The 19,338-nt window shown below is 38.1% G+C and overlaps 1 protein-coding gene across 1 annotated transcript in view; it reads left to right on the top strand.

Moving 5' to 3' along the window:
- The window catches only part of KIF4A (kinesin family member 4A), a 129,831-nt gene that overhangs the window by 74,607 nt on the left and 35,886 nt on the right, over positions 1-19,338 (top strand). Inside the window, exons 13-17 of the mRNA XM_068962400.1 lie at positions 3,399-3,455; positions 4,454-4,639; positions 11,243-11,346; positions 12,668-12,812; positions 15,358-15,468. Of these exons, the coding sequence (XP_068818501.1) occupies positions 3,399-3,455; positions 4,454-4,639; positions 11,243-11,346; positions 12,668-12,812; positions 15,358-15,468 (603 nt within the window). The remainder of the gene's footprint in view (positions 1-3,398; positions 3,456-4,453; positions 4,640-11,242; positions 11,347-12,667; positions 12,813-15,357; positions 15,469-19,338) is intronic.

Here is a 19,338-nt window from a genome sequence, read left to right as displayed (position 1 = left end):
ACTCTCACTCATGTCTGTTTTAACCCTTTTACATCAGCAATATGAGCAAAGAGTGATGGGAGCCCAACGGAAGGGGTGATTAACTGCCTAGAAAATTCAGGAAGAAGAAACTGGGTCCTAAAAAATGAGTAGGAGTTTGCCACACAGAAAAAGGGGAAAGGATGATCTATATAGAGGAAAAGGTACTCGCAAAAGCAGAGGTATAAATGTTTAGAACATGGTAAGAACATCATTGTAGCTGAAGACAGAGTGCATGCTAGAGAATGACTATCACAAGGTTCAATTTCACCATCTGTAATAGATGTGAAGCATCTTAGGTATGAAAACTTTGTGAGAGACTGCCTCAGAATTCAGATAGTCAAGGCTGCAGAACCCTGCTGGAACCAAAACTTATTAAGATCAAAAAAGAGTGATCCAGGGCACCATTGTTCATAGCCACTACACTGATCTTAAAGGATTCTACATCATCTTATTTCTGGGTCTTTGGGTCACATGGGAAAGATGAAGAAGGAAATCAATGGAACAAAGTTAACAAAATAATAGAAGTCATATCCTCAGTGAAGATCTGGTGGCATGACTGATGCCTGGTGTGCCTATGGAGGAAGTTGCTAGTGGTGGCTGGCTCAGAGGAACTCTAGAAAATTGCAGTGTCTGCCGCTAAAATTCACTCGGCACACATAGCAAGAGGGTGCTAAAGATTGCCACAAGTTGATAAAGTCCCTGGCTTCCATCCACTGTCACCATTAGGCAGAATAACCCTTTTACTCAGGGCTCCTGCTGGACTTTTGAATCAGAGTTTTCTGTGTCTATTGTTTGGAGACCCTCCTAGCTACATTTTTTTTTTTTTTTGGAAATACACAACAATGTATCCTGTGGCTTTTATTAAGACTCACTACAGTGAAAGCAAAATGTTTCAAATGTAAATGCTTGTGCCCTTCATTTTGGATTAAAACTATTTTTATTTTAAGTGATGGGCGAACACCCCCTTTTCAGTTATGAGGCATTCACTGTTCCTGGACCTTTCTCCTGGGGTTTTAAGTGCTAAACTGTACTATTTCTTCCTATAAAATATAATTCAAGCAAACCTCCTATAACAGTTACCTGTGAGGATATTCATGCAGTCCTTTCAATTCCCACAAAATAAAAATTTCTTTTTTGTTTTTACTCCCTCCTTCAAGACCAGTTCCATAAAAAGATTTTTGCATGCCAATAATGCTATTGCCTACAGCCTGTAAGCACAAACTTCATTTTGGTGGGTATTGCTGGTTAATGTAGCTCAATGTACCATGGCCTTGTTCATCTGACCATCACCTTCAGCAAATGTATGTCTTTTTATTACAAGAGGTTCATAGTAGCCTTAAAATGGGGAAGAAAGAGGCTATTAGATTGAAATAAGTCCTATTGTTATATATTTACATTTAGGATTATAAAGACAGAATCCTGACATGTTCACATAGAATGTCACCAAAGCTTAAACCTTAGCATTGAAGTTATATTGGGCCAAAAGGTAAACTCAAAGTAATGACATATCTTCTTCGGGGCATGTTGAATCAGATCTACTCTGATCCTGACCCTCTGGAAAGCCCTAGAAAAAGTCTCCAAAAGCCAGTGTCATAGGTCCTGTTAATCTAGGATAGGTCTATAACTAGTCATTTTACTGAGACTTACTGGGAGGGAGAGTCCCTTGGACTGCAAGGAGATCCAACCAGTCCATTCTAAAGGAGATCAGCCCTGAGTGTTCTTTGGAAGGAATGATGTTAAAGCTGAAACTCCAGTACTTTGGCCACCTCATGCGAAGAGTTGACTCATTGGAAAAGACTCTGATGCTGGGAGGGATTGGGGGCAGGAGGAGAAGGGGACGACAGAGGATGAGATGGCTAGATGGCATCACCAACTTGATGGACGTGAGTTTGAGTGAACTCCGGGAATTGGTGATGGACAGGGAGGCCTGGCATGCTGCGATTCATGGGGTCACAAGACACGACTGAGCAACTGAACTGAACTGGAAGGGAGAAGAGGTAACCATTAACCTGTAGTATTTTGAAGTGCTCTGTTTTTTAAGAAGAGTTTAGTATGTCCTAGCCTTGGAGAATCACCAGTACTGTAAATCATAATAAGAAAGGATGTGAGAACACTGGGTCTTCCTTTGAATTCTCTTTGAGTCTCACTGATTAGGAATTTCTAGGCAGAATAAGGAAAATGCTTTACAAACAGCATTTACTAAGGGCCTCTTTTTTTCTTCTTCTTTTTTTGGCCACACTGTGTGACATAGCAGGATCTTAGTTCCCCAACCAGGGATCAAACTCATGCTCCCTGCACTGGGAGCATGGAGTCTTAACCAGTGGATCTCCAGGGAAATCCCACTAAGGGCTTCTTTCACTCCTTGCCTTAAAGGTAATAAGATTCAAGTTTCAGTAACTATGTAATGTTTCACTAGGCTGATGCAGAGACTCCCTGTGCTAACCCTAAATTTATCTCCTTGCTATGGAGCCAATAGCTCTTTTACCTATGACCTTAATCATATGACATCTTGAAAATAATCCTTTCTTCAGAGGACTTTGCAGAATCACTTAAACAGAAGTGGTAATCCTTATGTTTCAATGCCAAATAAAACCTAAATTCCAGTGGGAAAAACAAAGCTTCCTCATATGATAGCCTGTAAACAAATTTGTCCTAATAAGTGGCTTTAGGTCTCCCTTTTAGGTGGTTGTTATTCTAATGCCCCAAAAAGGATTGTGCCCTTCTCTGAGAGGGAATCAATGCTTACCCTTTCCCTTCAAGTAACCACTACCTGGGGTAACTGCATATGATTTGTTCCAAAGCATATGAGGGACAGACTCTGAAGTATGTTTGTCTGACTTCATGAGCACATTTTTCTGGGGTATTTATTTCCTTGTAGAGTAGGCTCTTGCTACCTTGACTGGCTATAAAATAAAAATCAAAAATAATCCTTCATCATATTCACTTTTCTGCTGCATTGCCTTTATTTGCTATGTCTGATCTTAAGATGCTGTGTCCATAAGAACTGATTAGACCTGTACATTAAAACATAAAAAGAAAGGGTAGCGTCTATAAAGTGGATTAAACTTTGGCCTTTGAATGACTGTTTCACTCTAGTTCAGTGACCTCTGGCAGAGCAGGAGAGGTGCAATAAATGTCAGTTGCTACATGACCTTATTTTTACAAAGACCACACAATTGACCTTTACAAAGAAGACAGATTCTTGAGAGTTGGGAAGTGGAAACGTGTGTGTGTGGGGGGGGGGGGTGAGTGGTATATGTGACTACAGAATTGGTCCAATACCTTAAATGATCTCTCTATACACTTGAAAACAACTAAATAACCCATATAAAACCCACTAGTAAGCTCCTAAACTGAGACATCATTTGTCATTGCAGGATGAAACTGTTGCTTGCATGACTGCAGCCATTGATACTGCAGTAGAACCAGAAACAGTAAGTAATTGGCCCTTTGTGTAGAACCAGGAGATTTAACTGTACCATTTCTTATAATTTATCACTCAGCTGAGGAAGAGAATCCCTGATTGTTACCATCCTCCTGGAAATTTAGAACTCTTGAGTATAAATCTAAGCTAAGTATAAAATCCGTAAATTGGATAGGATCTCTCTCTAGTAGTATAACTGGTAATGGGTGACAGGGCTTCTCAGGGATGCCACTTTCTATATTTGCAGTCTGGCGTACTGATTTCTTGTTAGATGCTTGTATTCTGCATCAACTGTCTAGCACATCAAGACAATGAAGGAAACAAACTAGAAAATTATGGCAAAATCAAAAAACCATTAGAAAAGAAATGGAAGAGAATTTTTTCTCAGCATAGTTTTCTATAGATGCAGTGGTTAGGGGCTAAAAGAGCCAAAGAAAATATTTTGAGCATTCAAGTCACAAGAAGAGATCAAATGTGTTAGAAACTGGCTGATGGTTATAGAGCAAAGTCAAAATAAAAGGCTGGACAATGGTTTGCTTGAGACAGCTTTTCCCCCCTAAAACAAATATATATTGGTATTTTTTTATATTCTGAAAGAAGAAAGATAGAAGATAAATCAGGTGCCAGAGGCCAGCTCTAAGAATAAATGAAACCTCTTCTCCATTTCCACCATTACAAAGTGCCATTTCCAGAGCCCTCTCTCCTCTAAGGACCCCTTAGAATAAGGTGAAAGTAAGAAATGTTGGCCAGACCTATAAAGAAAAGAGCAAGAAACTTGGTTCATTCTAAAAGAGTCAGTCAAAGGATATAAAAAATAAGGTGCTTGTGAGAGCAGGGAAATGGATTAGCTCAATTTATTTCTGATGTTTAAAGCAAATGTATGAGAAGCCAGTTTTAAAAGAACAGAGGGACTGATAATGGAGAAATGGCTGTGAGACTTGATGAAACAGTGCCTAAGAACTCCAGTTGCTTATTTCTCTTACAAATCACTATCCTGATCTTTTCCAGCAAGAGGCCGTCAGTCCAGAGAGCAGCAGGTCTTCTGATGCTTTCACCACTCAGCATGCTCTACGTCAAGCTCAGATGTCTAAGGAGCTGGTTGAGTTAAATAAAGCCCTTGCACTGAAAGAGGCCTTAGCCAAGAAAATGTCTCAGAATGACAGCCAACTACAGCCCATCCATTTCCAGTACCAGGTAAAATATTTACTAGGGCACATGATATTCATGTCGACCATCTTTCTTTAGTTATACGGGAAGAAAACAGACACACCGTTTTTGATGACAAGGCAACATAAAATGCACAGTATGACTGGAGTTGTACTATTGGTTAAACACAGAAGGGTACATTCAGGATAAAGAAACTAATTTTCTTTCATTTAATCTAATACCTTACTTATATAACAGGTATATAAATAGATAATGTTATAATACATGTGATCCTTACTTGTAGAGAATTATTCTAATAACTATGCTGGGATTCTAAGGAAGGTACATCTCTTAGTAGATGGTCTGGGTTCTAGAGAGAATTATGAGGACACCAGTAATGGATGTCTCATGACCTGGCAAATGGGTAAACTGCTTTTCCTAATGTTAGTCCTAAGTGGCTCTTGCTAATTAAAATCAGGTCTTTACTTAAAGACAAGTCTTGGGCTCGTAGGTTGTCCACAAGGTTACCCTTGCTCCAGACCTTATTTTCCCATGTAGCCCAGTGTTTCCCATCCACAAAGGGATGTCAGCAGAATGGGAAGGGGAGAGGATGGATTGTTTTCCTATTCAGACCCCCAAAGTCCTATATGTTGTTCTCAGGAAATCCCTATATTATACATTTCTATCACCAGCTCCTGTAAATTTTCAAAATGAAATTAAGTAAAGTGTTTCTCCTAAGTAATTTTCACCACTATTTTTTTTCTATAGAGTAGAAGTTGCTTCCAAAATAACAGCCAAGTTGCCAGTAGAGGTTGTATTTCCATTTTGTTATCACAGTCTTAACATTTTTAAAACTTATTTTTTATGTCACACAAAAGCATGTATATCATTTTTACAGGTCAAATAATACAATACTCAGAAAAATAAAAGCAAACTGCCTTCTCTCCTATTCCCTAGGCTTATACTTTAAGCTTTTAAAGCGGTTTCCTCTGACATTTACCTCCAGATTTCTAGATAAGAGTTGGTAGTATAGTTGTTACTTTAAAATTTGTATACATTATCAATTGACTTCCCACTATGGAAGATGGGAATATTAGCTCTCATATACATTCCCCCATGCACATTGCCTCACCCTTTCACAGTTTTTGATTAAATGAATAATTACTGTTTAAATTTTATAATTACACAAGTTTTACAGCTGAGCCACAGTATAATGTGATTCCATTTTCTTTCTTGTACAGCCTTTTGCATTTCCTAAAGCTAATAATCTCATTTTGGGGAGTTCCCTGGTAGTCCAGTAGCTAGCACTGGGGGTTTTCATGGCTATGGGACCAGGTTCAATCCCTGGTCAGGGAAATAAGATCCCATAAGCCGAGCAGTGCAGCTAATAATAATAATCTCATTTTTTCATTTAGTCTTCTGTGTACTAGTCAATAATTTATCACCGAGGACTTCCCTGGTGGTCCAGTGGTTAAAAATCTGCCTGCCAATACAGAGAACATGGGTTTGATCCCTGGTCTGGGGAGACCCCACATGTCGCAGAGCAACTAAACCTGAGTGCCACAACTACTGAGCCCATACAGCTAGAGCTCATTCTCTGTAACAAGAGATGTCACTGCAATGAGAAGCCTGTGCACCACAACAAAGAATAGCCCTGGCTCGCCACAACTAGAGAAAGCCTTTGCACAGCAACAAAGACCTAACATAGCCAAAATAAATAAATACAATTTAGAAAAAAATAATTTATCTTCAGAACTTCCCTTGTGGTCCAGTGGCTAAGCCTCTGTGCTCCCAATGCAAAGGGCCCAGGTTCAATCCCTGGTCGGGAAACTAGATCCCACATGTTGCAACTAAGAGTTTGCATGCCTTAACTAAAGATCAAAGATCCTTTGTGCCACAACTGAGACCCAGTGCAGCCAAAGAAATAAACAAAAAGATAATTTATCTCTAAACTTCTTAACAGAATTATAAAGCTCCTCTCAGTAGAACAAATGTACCAGGTAGTTTATCAGTCCATTTCTTTCTTGAAGACATCCCTCCTATTTTCTGTCTTGGTTTGTTTTCTCTAGGCCTACTGCCCAGCCATCAGCCTGGGACCATTGTTTACTAGGAGCAATGCTTTGCTGCTCATCTCTGTGTTGAAACCAATTCCATGTCTTCCTCATTCTTGGGCTACCTCTTTGTGCTGGTGGAGTACAACCCAGATAGCTTTCTGAGAAAGTGTACATGAAAGGAAAAAGTTTTAAACCATTCACTGCATGCCTGAAAATAGCTTTTTGTTTGTTATGGTGGAAATGACAGTGCTTACATTTGTTAATTTGTCTGGGTTTAGAATTCTGCAGTGGGAATTGTTTTTCTTCAGAATCCTGAAAGATTTGCTCCATTATCTTCTATTTCCAGTGCTGTTGATTAGAAATCTATTATAATTCTTGATACTTTTTTTATGGGGAGGCGGGCACACCTAACAGCTTTTGGGGTCTTAATTCCCATGTCAGGGATTAAACCCACAGCCCCGCTACATTGGAAGCACGGATTCTTAACCACTGGACTGCCAGGGAAGACCCCTGATTCTTTTTATTTGACCTGTATTTTCCTCTCCTCTGGCAACTTTCAGGATCTTTTCTTTGTCCCCAGATATTCTTGAATTTCACAATGATGTGCCTTAGTGTGTATCTGTTCTCACATATTGTGCTTTGTGCTTCGTGAGTCCTTTCAATCTAGAAATTTGTATTCTTCTCTAGTGGGAAGTTTTCTTGTATTATTTCTTTAATAACGCCCATCACTGTTTTCTGTTTTCTCTTTTCTTGCACTCCTCTTAGCCAGATATTGGATCTCTGAGATTTCGTCTCTGCTTATCTCCTCCCTCATATTTTCTATTTCTTTGTCTTTTTATTCCACTCTCTGGGAGATTTCCTTCCACTCCTGGTAAATGTTTTTATTTGCCTATTTCTAAGATTTTAAAATCCTCTAATTGTTCCTTTTTATAACCTCTTCTTTTTTTTTCATGGATGCAGTACTCATCTTTAAGGATAGAAATTAAATTTTGTTGAACTTTTCTTCTTCTTCCTGCCTTGCCTCTGTTTCATTCAAATTTCTTTTTTTAGTGTATTTGATTTGGTCTTTCTCTAATGTAAGACGTTTTCTTCAAATTTCTAGTGATTTTTGGTTATCCGTTGATATTTAAAAGTGAGACAGTAATAGCCAATAGGAGAAGCCACCACAATGAGAAGCCTGTGTACTGCAACAAAGAATAGCCTCCACTCACTGTAACTAGAGACAGCCTGCATGTAGCAAAGAAGACCCAGCACAGCCATAAGTAAATAAATTAGCCAATAAGAAGTTCTTTATGCATAGGTTTCTCTGGGCTGGTCAGTTACCAATAAAGAAATCTTTCATTCTCCTGCCTAGAGTTGTGTGGGGAGAATAGCAATATGCCCTATTTCTGGTAACTCAGAGCAAATAGGAGAGTTGAAGTCTCTCTGGTTATATACAGACTTCTTATTTAATCCCCTATCAATAGTATGTTAATTTATCCCTGTCTTTCGTTGTGTCTGCTGCCTATGAGTTCAGCCTGTCAGGTTCAGCTTCTCCCAAGAGGAAAGCTCTGCTCTTCTTTGTGGTTCCGATACAAATTGGTTTGTTTCTTCTTGACGTTTGTCCTATGGGAGTCATAGTTTAACTTTTTAAATTTACTCTACTGAGTCAGTTACCACTTACACAATTCTTTTCCTCTTCCACAAAAGTTTGTTTAATTTCTTGACTACTCTCTTCATCCTTGTTGATTTATATCCTTTGGAGAGGTCATTTTAGTAGGTTTTCAAGAGAGGGCAAGTTAAATACATAGCTCAATCCTCCATATTAACAGGACATACAATGCACCCTTTTTTAGGTCAAATATATTTTGGCCTTTTCAGGATAAACAAAGGATTAATGATAAGGCTGAGAAATTATTCCTCTCTTTCTTGTACATTTGCCTACAAACTCAGGAACATGTTTCCTCAGTGTACTTCTGACCCTATGATGGGTGCTGGTAATGAGCTAGAGCTATAGGTGTAGCAAGATAACGTATCCCTTTTTTCCCCTTGGAATCAAATATGCTTGAGCTTCCAAACTTAAGTTAAGAGGAAATAAATTCTTAGTGTTAACTGTACCTTTTAATCACATGTAAATGTCTCTCTTTTCCTAAGAAATAAAGATAGTTCTTTGTTCTAAACAATATTTTCCTATCACTGTGAAGAATTTCTATAGAAAAAAAAGGTAATATCTATTTATTTATTTGCCTCACCAGGTCTTAGTTGTGGTATGTGGAATCTTTGATCTTTGTTGCAGTTCACAGGATCTTTAGTTGCAGCATGTGGGATCTAGTTCCCTGGCCAGGGATGCAACATGGGCCCCCTGCATTGGGAGAATGAAGCCTTAGCCACTGGACCACTAGGGAAGTCCTGATATAGAAAAATTTGAGGAGGTATAAGTTCTGGTTAGTGCAGATTACCATGAATTATAATAGTACAGTAGTCAACTATTTGAATTATTTCCCTTGTAGAGCCAGTGAGATAATGATTGACTGAATGTGGCATACATAATGAAGAGATACTGTTTTTTTACCTATCCAATTAATAAAAATTTTGAAATGTAGCAATATCAAATGTTGACAACAGTACAGGGAAACAAGTACTCTCATACATAGCTAGTTAGAGTGTCAATTGGAATAACCACTTTGGTAAACAGTTTGTCAGTATCTATTAAAACTGGAAATGTGTACACCCATGAACCTGTAATTCCACCTGTCTCTACCCTAGAAGAGGCTTGCACATGTGCATAGAAGGCATGTACAAGAATGTTTCATTATGGCAAAAAAGAAAAAGACTGAGACAATGAGATCTGTATGCACTGATATAAATAAATCTCTAAGACCAAGTTCTTTTTTAAAAAAGGCAAGTGACAAAATGTTATCTATGTATAATGTGACTCTAACATATTTTAGTAGGTATCTACATACATGTACATATAGCATATGTATGTATATATATTATTTTCAAATCTATTTACATATATGTTCCAGGCATTTGCCAAAACATATTTAATAAATAAATGCACACACTTCCATGTAAATGTCTAGAATATGTACATGTCCAGATACATAGTATGTAAATGTCTAGGAAAAAGTGTCTGGAAGATCTGGACCAAGCTGATGACAATGGTTACTTCTGAAGAGAGGTCTGGAATTTTGGCAGGGGTGAGGCAGTCAAGGGAACTTGCCCTTTATATGTATTATCTGGATTATTTTTTGTAAGAATGTTTTCATGTGTTACTTCTGTAAGTACACACACATACATTATTGTCAGTTTAAATATACAGGGTATATAAAGCAGTGAGATTGGTTTTCATTGTTCATATTACACTTGATCTTAGCCAAAAGACCAAGAAGCGATCATTGTTCATATTGAAATGACTAAAAGTGTGTTTCTTGAAAAATAGCTCTTGCCTATTTAGATACGGCCCTACCTAACCTGCCTTTGCTTCTTTGTCTCATTTCAATACTGGTTGAAGGCCTTCATATAATCTTCTTGGATACTAACCACTCATTCAGCCAGTTTCCTGTGAGAGCAGAAAGGAATCTATTCATTGAGTTTTCCCTGTCTTAGAAGAGCTACCAAACTTCCATTTCTAGAATTTGTTCCCTAAATGCATGCAGAACTGCAGTTGCTGATACATGCATACATTTGAAAGTTCTAAATACAAGAATGTGCATCTCTTTACAGTTTACAAAATATTTTTACTTTTTTGTCTTATTTGATCTTCCCAACAACCTGTGAGGCAGATAGTGTTGTTAATTGCTTACATAGATGAGACCACCCCCAGGATCAGCAGTTCACCAGGAGGAATCACAGGACTCAAGTATAGTCATACTCACCGCTAAGGTTTATTATAGTGGAAGTATACAAAACAAAATCAGCAAAGGGAAAAAGTACATGGGGCAAAGTCTGTAGGAAACTGAGTGCTTCCAAGAGTCTTCTTCCAATGGAGTCACATAGTATGTACTTAATTCCTCCAGCAATGGATTTTAACAATGTGTGTGAAATGTTGTCTATCAGGGAAGCTCCCATGAGCCTAGGAGTCCAGGATTGTTAGCAGGGGTAATTCATGTAGGCATTTTGTCCCTAGCACATATGAAAATTCTAGACTCCCAGAAGGAAAGCAGTGTGCTCAGGGTAAGTCATATTGCTTGCACAGTCCAGGCATAATGAGCCACTCTTAAAATTGTAGGAATCCTACCAAAATCCAGGTTCCCAGATTTGAGCCTAGGTCCAACTTGCAAGCAGATCTGTTTTTAGGACTGATAAGTCTCAGACCTGCCACGTTAGCTCTTTTTTGCATAGAAACTAAGGCTAAAAGAGATGAAATGGCTTTTCTTAAGTTATTTACATAAAATATGCTGGACTCAAGGTTCAAACCTAGGCCTTTGGATTCCAAGTTGGTACTTTTCCCACTACATAACTTTAATCTCCATCAAATCAAGTAGAAATGTTTTTAGTGTGCAACTGAAGTGGTAGAAATTGAATGCATAGTTCCTTAAGATGTGAAATGTTGAAGTGATTTTCTTCTTTTACCTTGTAATGCTTTCTTTCTCTCAACCTATAACATTTCTAGGATAACATAAAAAATCTAGAATTGGAAGTCATCAATTTGCAAAAGGAAAAAGAAGAATTGGTTCTTGAACTTCAAACAGCAAAGAAGGATGTCAACCAAGCCAAGTAAGAAAAAAGTCAATAAATACTATTTCACGTTCCTAACTGTGTGTGAAGAACTGTAGAGGAAATAGAAAAGTAAAAGAGCCATTTCCTGCCCTTAGAGGATTTAAACCTAATTATGGAGAGGAGACCTAAAACAAAAGAAAATTAAAGGAATTGAGATTTTAAATAACATTTCATGGTGACAGTAAAAGAATACCATAACACAGCATGTGATTAGAGCCAAATAAATATCTTAGGCAGTAATCGCTTTAAGAGTTCAGAGGCAGAAGATATCAGTTCAGGGTGGCATAATCAAGGAAGGTTTTATAAGAAGTTAGCATTTAAAATTAAACAGAATAAAAATAAAGAAGTTAGCATTTGAGCTAGATTTTGAAAGATTATCAGACCTACCAGACCAGCAGTTTCTTGGTCCCTGTGCTGATGGTAAATTCACTTGTGAATTGAATTAATATTCAGGCTAGTAAATGAAAAATCAATCTAGCCATCCCTTAGTTAGTTAAGAATAAAGCCAAGACAAATTACCAGAATATCCCACTGTCCCTTAGACCTTTGCCTTATTGGCTATTCTACCTTCTTTTTACTCAATGATTCTATTATATTTCTCTATGTATCCAAAGTTCATGTTCTTAGAAGTTATGTTGAATGTTTGCTTTCTATCTCAGACTTGTGTAACAATCATCAGAATTATTCCTTATAACTAAAGTGAAGTGAAATGCTTTTAAAGAACCATCCTTTTAACACAAAGTGGCGGTGGCAGGGGTCGGTGGGGAGTAGTATTGAGACAACTGCCTAGTTATATACTCAAAAAATTTCCTTTACTCTTTGTATTAAGCTCTAATTTTTGAGACAGTTTTAGTTTTGGGGGTAGTATTCATTTTTTAAAAAATTTCTATTTATTTATTTATTTTTGGCGGTGCCAGGTCTTTGTTGCTGTGCATGGGCTTTCTCTAATTGCAGCGAGTGGGGAGTACTCTCTAGTTGCAGTGCCTGGACTTCTCTTGTTACAGAGCACAGGCTCTAGGGTGTGCGGGCTTTGGTAGTTGTGGCAAGTGGGCTCAGTGGTTGTGGGGTACGGGCTTGGTAGCCCCAAGGCATGTAGAATCTTCCCAGACCAGGAAATGAACCCCGGTCCTGGCATTGGCAGGCGGATTCTTATCCACTGAACTACCAGGGAAGTCCAGTCTTCCTTATTTAAGATGGCTATATGACTGGTCACCTATATTATATATATCAAGGGTGTAAACCTGGAAGTCTAATATTATGTCTTTTGAAATCAGACTTTGCTCCTGCTAGTCCTCATTCCTACAAAATCTGTGTTTAGGTTGAGTGAGCGCCGCCGGAAACGTCTCCAGGAGCTAGAGGGTCAAATAGCTGATCTGAAGAAGAAACTGAATGAACAGTCTAAACTTCTGAAGCTGAAAGAATCCACAGAGCATACCGTCTCCAAACTGAACCAGGAAATACGAGTAATATACTCTCATCCTTGCATTTACCCTGTAGAAACTTAACAACCATAGGCGTTCTATTAGAATTATACTACAGAGGTGTTTCAAGTGAGGAAGTAGCTTGAATCTCTGCAAATGTCCTTTTTGTAAGGACATTGTGATAGTAGTCATCTAGAATTTGAATAACAAAACTCAGTTTTGACATTCAGAATTTTAATGTTCGATTCTCTGAAACCAAAGGGCAAGGATACCTTAATATTTAGTGGTGATATTTTGACCACTTTCCATGATCGTGTAGAAAAATTCTGCAAAGTGATTACAAAATGACTGGCACCTAGAGAAAATTTTTGGTCACTGATGTTTGACTTCTGACATCTACAAAGTGGTGGTTACAGGTCATTGTACTGAACCTATTTGAATACAGTGGTTGCTAGGTAGATTTTGTCCTTGAGATTTAGTAGATACTTCCTTGAAATTTCATTTATATGCAGTGAATTTAGAGCTGGTTTTAGCTTGTAGGTACATTTTTTATACAAAAAAGATCTTAATGACCCAGACAACCACAATGGTGTAATCACTCAACTACAGCCAGACATTCTGGAATGTGAAGTCAAGTGGGCCTTAGGAAGCATCACTATGAGCAAAGCTAGTGGAGGTGATAGAATTCCAGCTGAGCTACTTCAAATCCTAAAAGATAATGCTGTAAAAGTGCTGTACTCAGTATTCCAGCAAATTTGGAAAACTCAGCAGTGACCACAGGACTGGAAAAGGTCAGTTTTCATTCCAGTCCCAAAGAAAGGCAATGCCAAAGAATGTTCAAACTACTGCACAGTTGTACTCACATGCTAGCAAAGTAATGCTCAAAATTCTCCAAGTGAGGCTTCAATAGTGCATGAACTTCCAGATGTTCAAGCTGGATTTAGAAAAGGCAGAGGAATCAGGGATCAAATTGCTAAAATCCCTTGGATCATAGAAAAAGCAAGAGAATTCCAGAAAAACATCTACTTCTGCTTCATTGACTATGCTAAATCCTTTGAATGTACAGATCACCACAAACTGTGGAAAATTCTTCAAGAGATGGGAATACCAGACCACCTGACCTGCCTCTTGAGAAATCTGTATGCAGGTCAGGAAGCAACAGTTAGAACTGGACATGGAACAACAGACTGGTTCCAAATAGGAAAAGGAGTAAGTCAAGGCTGTATATTGTCACCCTGCTTATTTAACTTATATGCAGAGTACATCATGAGAAGTGCCAGGCTGGATAAAGCACAACAAACTTTGGAAAAGTCTTAAAGTGTTAGGAATACCAGACCACCTTACCTGCCTCCTGAGAAATCTGTTTGCCGGTCAAGAAGCAACAGTTAGAACTGGACATGGAACAACAGACTGGTTCCAAATTGGGAAAGGAGCATGTCAAGGCTGTATATTGTCACCTTGCTTATTTAATTTATATGCAGAGTACATCATGAGAAGTGCCGGGCTGGATGAAGCACAAGCTGGAATCAAGATTGCCGGGAGAAATATCAATAACCTCAGATATGCAGATGACACCACCCTTATGGCAGAAAGCGAAGAAGAACTAAAGAACTTCTTGATGAGGATGACAGAGGAAAGTGAAAAAGCTGGCTTAAAACTCAATATTCAGAAAACGGAGATCATGGCATCCTGTCCCATCACTTCATGACACTTTGTTGTCATGGGAAAACAAAGGAAACAGTGAGAGACTTTATTTGGGGGGCTCCAAAATCACTGGAGATGGTGACTGCAGCCATGAAATTGAAAGACACTTGCTTCTTGGAAGAAAAGCTATGACCAACCTAGACAGCATATTAAAAAGGAGAGACATTACTTTGTGGACAAAGGTCCATCTAGTCAAAGCTCTGGTTTTTCCAGTAGTCATGTATGGATGTGAGAGTTGGACCTTAAAGAAAGCTGAGCACCGAAGAATTAATGCTTTTGAACTGTGGTGTTGGAGGAGACTCTTGAGAGTCCCTTGGACTGCAAGGAGATCCAACCAGTCCATGCTCAAGGAAATCAGTCCTGAATATTCATTGGAAGGACTGATGCTGAAGCTGAAGTTCCAATACTTTGCAAGTATATCTGATACTCCAATATTAGCTCCACCTGATGTGAAGAACTGACTCTTTAGAAAAGACCCTGATACTGGGAAAGATTGAAGGCAGGAGGAGAAGTGGATGACAGAGGATGAGATGGTTGGATGGCATCACCGACCTGATGGACATAAATTTGAGTTAGCTCCAGAAGTTGGTGAAGAACAAAGAAGCCTGGAATGCTGCAGTCCATGGGGTCACAAAGAGTTGGACAGGACTGAGTGACTGAACTATTTTTTTCTATTATTTGTTCAGAGTGTTCATTTGTATAGTCTATACTTGGAAACCCTGTGCAAGCATAGTAAGGAGTATTTCAAGCATAATCAGAAAATCTGTTAGCAAACTTTTCAACTCAGCTCTGGATTTTCTTTCCTTAATGGTTAGTCTATCCATCTGTATATCAGCCCAGAATAAATGCAGGTGACTACTTGTGCTGATTTTTGTTTTCATAGGTGATAAAAAACCAGCGGGTACAGTTAATGCGTCAGATGAAAGAGGATGCAGAGAGGTTTAGACAGTGGAAGCAACAAAAAGACAAAGAAGTAATCCAGTTAAAAGAACGGGTAAGTAACTGCAGCTTCTCAGAGTCCTAACTAATGAACCCTTTTCTGGGCTGACTAGCATTAAAGCCTCTCTTCTAACAACTGGATCTCTAAATATATGATACATTCATGAATTTAACATGAATTTTTTTAAACGTCTACTATGTGCAAGGTACTACCCACTAGATACCATGGAAAATAGAAAGATGAGTAGTATACGTGTTCTGCCCTTGAAGAATGTCTTATCTACAAAGAGTGGTAGAATGTAATTTCTAAAGGTGATGGTAGTTTTATTTTTTAACTGAGCATTATAAAAGAAATCTGTTGTAAAAAGAGAATATCTTGTCTAAATGGGAAAGTGAGACATAAGCATGGTTTTCTTCAACAAGTTAGTGTTCCAATATATTAATTTGAGAGTGATGTTAGGATAGTGAAGTTTATATAATATTTGTATGTAATGTAGTACCAGGGAGGATAATAACTAGGAAAGCAGAAAATAATGAAAATCATTTTTTATGTTTTTAAAAATGTGTTTACTTTATAAAAAATTGTTTATTTTTGGCTGGCGGGGGTTGCTTTGCAGTGTCGGTTTCTGCCTTGTATCCTCATTGGTCAGCCATGGGTGTATGTCACCTCCCTCTTGAACCTTTCTCCCACCTCCCTTTTTCTTGTTCTGATATCCAGCAATGTTCAGCCCAGGTGGTTACCAAATACATACACTGGAGACTAATTAGAAAAGAAAATGTTTAAGAAAAAGAGTGTATCATTTTTAAAAAATGTTTTATTTAAAAATATTTTTAAATTAAAATATTTATAAAGTAATTAAAAATTATTTAGAAGGTTTAAAAAACTCATGGAATTTTTCAAAGGTCTGAAAACAGTTCATATCTTTTTATAAGAATAAACAAAAAAGTTAAAACCATAAAAAATTAAGCATAGTTTTCTTTAATACAAGAAATAAAGAGACTGGTACTTTACAAATAGTCTAAAATGCCAATGTAGTTAAGAAAGGGAATCACACTTCTCGTTGGACTAAAAAGATGATAACTGAAAAGGCCTTGAACAATAGGGAGGATTTTGACAGAGGTAAATGCCAGCATTCCAAATAAATAGAAGATCAGGAATGAAGACACAGAGATGACAGCTTTGTTGGAATTTTCAAGGAATAGCAAATGATCCATGTTGGATGAAGGATAGTCAGAGAAGATTTCATTGAAAAGACAAGTTGAAGCTGGATTGTTAAAGATTCAGGAAATTTGAAATTTGTTACTGTAAAGATTTTTAGGATTTTTGAGAAACAAAGTAATATCAGCAAAGTACTGCTTTCCAAGATACATCTGGGATTCAGGTGTTAAACAAGCTGAAGTATTGGGAATCTAGAGGCCAGAACACAAGCAGATATTGCATCATCCAGAAAGATAATAGGGACCTGAATTAGAATAGTAACAGTGATCTTGGAAAGCACAGGAAAGAACATTAATTTGGGATCATTTTTAGAACAGGCCAGAATGTGATATGTCGAATCAAGAAATGAGAGAAATGTTTTAGGAATGGTGGCACAAGGAGCTTTGTGGACTCTCTTTCCAGCAAAAGAAGTGCAACTGGTGACATTTATTAAAACAACCATTGAAAGTCTCTGGAAATTGTCTTAAGGGCATACAGGAAGTAAATCATTCCAGGAAATCTATTTAATCTCAATAAGAACAGCAAAGAGTCTGTAGCCTTTGAGCCTCGAGCAACTCCCTCCCTCCTACCCAACAGCTCCATTTTGCTGAAGCTTTTTTTTTTTTTGGAGTAAGAGCAGCCAAGAGGTCTGGGGATCCCTTCTTCCATCTCACCCCTGTGCACAGAGTGGAAGCTCTACCCCTGCTGCAGAAGACCACAACTACTGGGGCCTGACTATCCTAACCCCTCTAATCATAGGATGTAGGTTCCATGTCAAGAGAGGCAAACCAAGAAAAATAGGGTATGCTGCCCCTGCTCAGCATCCTAAACCTAGAACAGAGATATCACTCAGAGAAGTGGGCTGCTGTCCCACCAGGTCCTAAACAGTGGTACAGATAGTTCTGCCCAGGGGGAGAAGCAGGCCATAGGAATGAAGTTTTCCCTAAGAGGACTGGCTTTATTTGGCAATAGAATCTGGGGAAGTTAAAACCTAAAGGTGCTGTCAAAAACAATGGAAATTTTGGTAGTGAACAATTAGGAGGAGACTGGTAGCTCCTGAGAACAATAAATGAAACAACAGTCAAAATATTCTAAGATCTAATGACTGAAAACTGTCTAAATCTGATTAAAAAAAACATTACACATCTAAGAAGCTCAATCAACTACAAGTAGGATAAATTTACAGAGATCCGCACCCGAGACACATCATGTCCAAATGTTGAAAGACAAAGACCAAAAACTTAAAAGCAGCAAAATAAAATGACTCATCACATACGGAGAAATCCCAATAAAATTAACAGCTGAATTCTCATCAGATCAGGAACAAGACAAGGGCATCCACTGTCACCACTTCTATTCAACATTGTCCTGGAGGTTCTAGCCAGGACACTTAGGCAAGTAAGATATATGAAAGGCATCTAGATTGAAAAGGAAAAGGCAAAACTATCTCTGTTAGAGGTGACATGATCTTGTATATAGAAAATCCTAGAGAATCAACTGAAAACTGTTAGAACAAATACATGAGCAGGAGAGTTGCAGGATATAAGTTCAATGCACAAAATTTGGTTATATTTCTCTTCACTAAAAACTAACAATTTGAAAGTGGAATTAAGACAATTCCATTTATAATAACATCAATAAAAATAAAATACTTAGGAATAAGCTTAACAAAACAAGTGTAAGACTTGTATACCAAAAACTACAAAACGTCCTTTAATTAATAGAAGATCTAAGTGAAAAGAACAATAACCCATGCTCATGAGTGGGAAGACTTAATATTAAGTTGGAATACCCCAAGATTGATCTACAGATTCAACACAATCCCAACCAAATTTTGTCTAGCTTATTTATAGAAATTCACACATTTATCCTAAAATTCATATGGAAATGCAAGTGACCAAGAATAGTCATAACAATCTTGAAAGAGAAGAAACTTGGAAATATGACATTTCCTGATTCCAGCAAATCCATGACCTCACATAGTTACCCTTTATTTTCAGTGTGAAAACACTTAAGATCTACTCTTTTAGCAGATTTAAGTAGAGTTCAACTTTTTTAGATTCTGCGTATATGTGAGAGGGCTTCCCAGGTGGTGCTAGTGGTAAAGAAGCTGCCTGACAATGCAGCTTCCCTGGGTTGGGAAGATCCCCTGGAAGAGAGCATGGCAACCCACTCCAGTATTCTTGCCTGGAAAATCCCATGAACAGAGAAGCCTAGTAGGCTGCAGTCCATAGGGTCACAAAGAGTCAGACACGACTGAAACGACTTAGCACATATAAGTGAGATCATACAGTATTTGTCTTTCTCAGTCTGGTTTATTTCATTTACCATAATGACTTCCAGGTTCATCCACATTGTTTCAAATGGCAGGATTTCCTTCTTGTTTGTGAATGAATAATATTCCATTATGTATACAGTTGACCCTTGAACAACATGGATTTGAACTTCATGGGTCAACTTACACATGAATTTTTTTCAATAGTAAATACTACACTACTATACTATTCAGGGGCTTCCCAGTTGGTGCTAGTGGTAAGAAACCCACCTCCCAATGCAGAAGACATAAAAGACATTCAATCCCTCAGTCAGGAAGATCCCCTGGAGGAGAGCATGGCAACCCACTGCAGTATTTTTGCCTGGAGAATCCCATGGACAGAGGAGTCTGGCAGACTACTGGTCCATAGTGTCACAAAGAGTGGGACACGACTGAAGAGACTTAGCACACAT

The sequence above is a fragment of the Capricornis sumatraensis genome, chromosome X (genome assembly GCF_032405125.1).
Source record: "Capricornis sumatraensis isolate serow.1 chromosome X, serow.2, whole genome shotgun sequence".
In the NCBI taxonomy this organism is placed as follows: Eukaryota; Metazoa; Chordata; class Mammalia; order Artiodactyla; family Bovidae; genus Capricornis; species Capricornis sumatraensis.
Note: the sequence above shows the minus strand (reverse complement) of the source record. Positions and strands in the feature narration are given on the sequence as shown.